The 6,411-nt window shown below is 35.0% G+C and overlaps 1 protein-coding gene across 1 annotated transcript; it reads right to left on the bottom strand.

Moving 5' to 3' along the window:
* Positions 1-238: 238 nt before the first annotated feature.
* On the bottom strand, positions 239-4,345 carry LOC139862306 (IAA-alanine resistance protein 1-like). Its single transcript, XM_071850884.1, has 11 exons — positions 3,800-4,345; positions 3,613-3,696; positions 3,460-3,509; positions 3,307-3,358; positions 3,099-3,218; positions 2,751-3,001; positions 1,674-1,823; positions 1,327-1,434; positions 833-934; positions 683-727; positions 239-584 (listed from the first exon to the last, which is right to left on the bottom strand). Exons 1-11 carry the CDS (start codon positions 4,128-4,130, stop codon positions 435-437), a joined length of 1,443 nt encoding a protein of 480 aa, XP_071706985.1. The 5' UTR covers positions 4,131-4,345; the 3' UTR covers positions 239-434.
* Positions 4,346-6,411: the final 2,066 nt, after the last annotated feature.

Raw genomic sequence — 6,411 nt, 5'->3', positions numbered from 1 at the left:
ATTCGAATCTTGAGATGGCCAGGGAAGGGATAGAAACATCCAGGGAGTATTTCTGATGGGCTGTGTACAGTAGAGTATAGGGTCGGATTACTCGCCCTTCCCGGGTAACCTGAACGAGAAAAACCTTACAACTTTCAACAGTTTCAACAATGACATACTTAAAAGAACTGTTGAACAACAATGTTTCACCGTTAGCAAGACAAGAGAAAGACAAGCATATAAAGAATAGTTTTCATCATCGGATATTTGAATTATTTTTGAAACATGTAACGAACGCATATCATATGCTAATTCTACTTCGCATATAATATATCAGCATCAATATCTATAACCCCATAACATATGCTATAAACTAAATGAACAAATATGTCAAAAGACCAATCATACGGGTACCGTTAGGAACATTTGCAAGTAAACACAAGAAGTTAAATCGTTTACTCGATCAGTGATATAAAAAGCGCGACAGACATGCCCATCACCAAAGAAGTTAACAGTATCACACTGTTTTTTAGTGAAGAGCTGCCGTTGTTCATTTCCGCAATTACCCCTACTGCTATGTATATAAACCCACCTGCTGTAAACCCCTGTGCGTTAAAAAACCGAAAATGACGGCTTGTTAACTAGTTCATGAACGACGAGACGAAACAGTAGTGATACAAAGACGTAAAAAGAATGTTTGTACCTCAATTAATGATGATTGCCCTGGATCTTGACCCAATGACAATGCCTAAATATAAAGTCATAGTCAAAATAATGTTTAATTTAGGGTTTAGCTGAAAAATAATAATAAAAAAGAATTATATATAATTAATGGAAAGTAATAAGTAGTCACCAATGCTGTTCCAGCTAATGCCACCAATGCAGATAGGAAGTTGAAGAAGAGGGCTTTGAATACACTGAAACCAGACCTTACCAAGATTCCAAAATCGCCTATCTGCAACATCAATTAACTCCCTCATTTTCATGAGAAAAAAAACGATGATCTTTCCTATTTATCCCATTTCGTTACTAGGACATAGAGTAATAATAATATAAAATAAATAAATTGCAACATAGATAACGTTATAACCATCCCAAGATAGCCACTGGTTGGGGCCCTGAAATCGTTGCGAAAGGTCGCAGGTTCAATTACCGAGAGAAGATTTGGGAAACGGTTACGGACTGTTCGGGATAGGCCGCGTACATCAGAGTTAAAAATACTAGCCCTTTCGGGTTAACTCGTACATGGAAAGCCTCATAATTTTGATATGTATAATATTATATATAAGTGCTCACATAATAAAAATAAAAATTGCACAAAAAAATAAAAAAAAAAGTTATACGTACCTCTTGTGGTAGCTCATGGGCAAGTAAAAAAAGTGTTCTTGACCACCCACCAACAGACCCATACAAGAGGAAAGCACTTCCTAAAGCCATGCCGTCGGTGAAATTGTGCTGCATTTTAAAAAACAGAAAAAAGAAGGTTTTGGTAAATAAATATGTCAAGTGCATCATGTTTATTAACAACACTGGTCCGTCTTTGTTCATATACGTTTGGGACACTTTGTTCTGTTTCACAGCCTTTAATATTATGCTACATAAAATATTGACCATAATTGAACAAGATAGAACGTGATAAGCAACAAATATGTCTAATGAAGGTAAAAGTATTGTAAAGATAAATGAAAACATACCACACCATCAGAGAACAGATTTAGATAGCCAAACACGAGACTTGATGACCGTACATGCTCCTTATCAATGACGGATTTAATATTAGTTTCCGGTTCATTTTCAGCAGTTGAATCAATAACGTCTCCAACTCCATTCGTACTAACGTTTCTCTGCAAAATAAATATTGATTGAGATCAGTAATAATATTGATTTGAGCATCAAAAAGGAGTAACTTGCCGAATGTAGCAAATTAATTGGTAATTGTGGTTCAGTTAACCACAACCAACTTTTAATCATTTATTTACCCAACAAAACTATTAAATTTGTGTTACTTAGGGTTAATTAGTAAACTATGCAATCAAGAGAAGATAACAACGTATCATGATTGATTTGAAAAGCAAAATAGACAACATTAAGAGAAGACAATAATATGTACTGTGTGATTACTTTGCGTATCGATCAACGATTGAGGTAAGAATCATTGAGAAGAACCTACATTCAATGTTGCATAACTCGGAACTACTCGGCGAGTTATACCTTGCAAACCAAACCCAAAACCTAAAAAAAGAGGTCCATTGGGTCAAAACTTTAGGGTCTAGTGGGCCTAAATTTTCAAATAATTATAAATGTAGCAGGTCCACAAATGAATGAACTATTAATATCAAAAGAAAATAGTGATGGGTCCAACAGGTTGTATACTTGTATGTTTGGGTCTGAGTGGGTCTGAAGATCCATAACACAAATTACTAATAAAACCAAATCTCTGTACCTGGCAATTGGGTTGGGTCGGGTCGGGTTTGGGTCTGGTCAAAATGGGTTTGGGTCTAAACGGGTCAAAAAATTTAGAATCCTCGGTTATGCAACTCGGCGACAGCGAGTACTCGGTCAAACCCAGTCAAAATTCGGGATTACTCGGAATATCAGTCAAAACTAGGCCGGGATTACTTGGGAAATCGGTCAAAATTGGTCAAAACTGGGTCAGAATCGGTCAAATCAACAACTGTTTATTAAGAGGCACTACTAATTTGTAGTTATACACGAATACGAGGATCAGATCTATGGCATAAATCAACAATTGATACATAGTTCAGTAATACCTTGCGCAGAACAGAATGTTCACTTTGTTTTTCTGTTTTTAACGATTTGTCATATGCTGTTTCAGACACTTTCCCCTCATCACGAGTTGTCCGCTTATTAATGTCATCATCACCATTAACATCATGCAATGATTCATTCTTCTTATGGTGATGATGATGATGATGATGATGACCCCACGAAGTATCTCCACCTGATCTTTCTTCAATATATCTCACAACCTTTTCCACAAGAAGAAAAACTACGATTCCAGCTGCAGTAAAAACGGTAATTTTTTTTTAAGAAACTCATTTAAATGTATGAAGAACCAAAGTTATATCATTTATGATTCCAAAGATGAAACCACTTACACAAAATCGATAATCCCACTGAAAGATCCTCAATAGAATGTGAATGTGAAGGGGCATGATCATGTCCCGAGGCACCGTGCTCATGACTATGGTCATCATGTGAATGTGAATGCATACCACCTGATAGATACATCTTACTTTTACTCAATATAAACATATAAGGTAAGTAAATCATTATTTAATTACGAAAGTTTAAATCTCATGATACCGAAAGCATGTGGCAATTGATGAAGAAAAGCATCTCCAAGCATAGCTCCAGCCTACACAAATCACAATTAGATATTATAATGTAAAGTTTAACAACTTAAACACTAGCATATATTATATGCATATAGATATAAACACAGAATCAAAAATAAACCCCAAATAAGGCCAGCGCATCGACAAATGTCTTTGATGGTTTTCCTTGAACTGCAATTGTTTACAATGTTACATACAATGTATCATATTTACTTCAGAAAATGTATAATTTAACAGAATATAAGTACAATTTAAATGCCCTAGAATCACTCACAGAATATTAAAGGCAGTAAAATTAGACAGATTAAAGAAGCCAAGCTGACCAATAATGAACACCCCATTGCATTAATCCAGAGACCTAACAAATATTAATAACAACAACAAGAACAATAAAAATACAAACTTTTAATCATCAAGTTTCAAACTTTAATAATTTAACACATTGAATAAACCAACATTACCAACACCAGTTAACTCTGACCCATTTCCATTTCCATTTCCAATTCCATGATCATGATCATGATGATGATGATGATCATGGTCATGATGATGAAGGTGCGACATAAATTCCATCCTTAAATCTTCTTCTTCTGCTAGTTCTTCAGGCAGCTTTTTCACACTCAAATCATGATCATGATCATGGTGATGATGATGATGATGTTCATGGTTATGGTCATGAGAGTGTTGACACTGATGAAGCCCTAAACTCAATTCTAAATTAAACCCAAGTAAATAAATCAAGATTAACAGTAAGCTACAGATCTGAATTTTACAGTGATAACCCACTTTCATTTTGGGCTTGTTGAATTGAATTTTTTTTTTTTTTTTTTTTTTTTGGGGGTGGGAGGTTTTAGGAAGATGGGCGTTTGCAGGTGCCTTCAATGGTGATGAAGCAAATAATAATAAAGAAAAGGATAATAATTCCGATGATGATGCCGAATGTTAATGGATCCATGAAAATGGTTCACTGATCGTATGAAATGAAGACATGGTTTTAGCTCCCGCGAGTAGGTTTGCCCCAAAATAGATGGGAATTTGGGACTCTTTGGGTTTTTGGGTGTTTAGACATTAGAGTAATTAATTTTAATTAAAAAAAAATTTCTTTTTTTTTTTCAAAAAAATTAATATATATATATATATATATATATATATATATATATATATATATATATATATATATATATATAAAAGATCGTAAAGATCCGGTAGTACACCCGAACGACAAAAAATGAAAGGTCACGCTCTGAACTGAAACAACCCAACCCGTATTTCATACGATAATTTTTTTTTTTTATAATACACATTTACGCGCCAATTAAATATGTAAATCATTCCACAAGTTCCATTCAAACGTACATCAATTTGAATGTTTACAAAAGGCACGAAGGCCATTAATTAAGTTTTATACAAGTTTGACCCACTACAATGATAGTTTATAATCTAAACGACACTCGAGCACGGTTTGGGGCTAAACTACCCAAAACGTTAGGCCAACTTCAAAAAGCTAACACCAAAAGCACCCCCTGTCAACATAAACGGGAGACAACTAATCCAACCATATGCCCTTACCCTTGTCCAAGCCGGAACCTATAAAATGATAAACAACGAGAGGGTAAGCAATGCTTAGTGAGTGCAACAATTATACATACATATATATAACCTATCCATTTGCAATCACAATACCAAATACCTCATACGAACTTGTAACTCAAATAGCATGTCAACATACCCGTAACACTAACAAGTCGTACATTATCACACCACTTCATTAGCATATACACAACTCACTATATATATATATATATATATATATATATATATATATATATATATATATATATATATATATATATATATATATATATATAATATGCTAAACAAAACAACAATCTCAATATGGTTAACCAATATCGCTATGGTGCTACCGGCTCGTGGTTCACACCATACGCTTTTGAGTCATACTCGTTTATAGTGCTACCGGCTCGTGGTTCACACTCGATGCTACCGGCTCGTGGTTCACATCTTAGTTTATAGTGCTACCGGCTCGTGGTTCACACTCGATGCTACCGGCTCGTGGTTCACATCCTAACCCAAACATGTTATGGCACTACCAGCTCGGTGGTTCATACCATAACATTCACAGATAAATACGCTATATACACATACGTATAATTACTCCATTCACCTTGTCACAAGGATGATGATTTAGCACTTCCGAGCTTCAACGCAATGTACCTAAATCATTAAGTGCACATTCAATTTCACAACTAGTGGGATTAACCACGATACTCCCACTTGAGCATTTAATGACCCAATTTGCATTAAATGACTCAACTACACACAACCGCCCATAAATGGCCAAGACTCGACTTTAATCACTAAGGCTAGTGAATTAAAGTCTACTAACTTCAATTAACACAAAACTTAGGGTAATCCATACCCATTTCATCTAATTAGGTCAACTAGTACATTTTGACCCATTTTATATTACTTATACTCACTATCAAGTCAAACTTACCCATTTACACTTTTTTCATTAATCTTAAAGTGCATTAGTGACTAACAACACCATTTGACACTTACAACCTCAAATCATAATGCCAAAACCCTAGATTGTGGCTATTAGGGTTTCATTACAACAACACAACCCAATTTCACCCATTTTACCCTCAAATGGGTCATACAAATCTCTAGTAACCAAAACCCTAGCCATTAACCAATTAAAACTTAAAACATAAGGTTAGAACTTACCAAGACTATCCTCTTGTAGCTAACAACAGGGAGAACAACTTTAACTCTTGCTCCTAGGATTGATCCACAAATCTTCACCTCCAAATCTTAAGTTTATTCTAAGTGGGTTTTATGTTTTGGGAGAGAAATTGGAAAGAAAAGAGAAAAAGAAATGAAATAAATGGAATAAGTGGCTGTGATTTAATGCTCCAATCTGATCTACAAGCAAAAAGACCAAATTACCCCTAAAACCCTTTTAAATTGAGTAGAAATCGGAGTCAGAACAGCAGAGATGCCGCGGCGCAGCCAATTTGTCGCGGCGCGACTTATCGAAGGAAAAACG

This window comes from Rutidosis leptorrhynchoides, chromosome 8 (assembly GCF_046630445.1).
Source record: "Rutidosis leptorrhynchoides isolate AG116_Rl617_1_P2 chromosome 8, CSIRO_AGI_Rlap_v1, whole genome shotgun sequence".
NCBI classification, from domain to species: domain Eukaryota; kingdom Viridiplantae; phylum Streptophyta; class Magnoliopsida; order Asterales; family Asteraceae; genus Rutidosis; species Rutidosis leptorrhynchoides.
The sequence above is the reverse complement of the archived record's forward strand: the minus strand, read 5'-3'. Positions and strand labels throughout refer to the sequence as shown.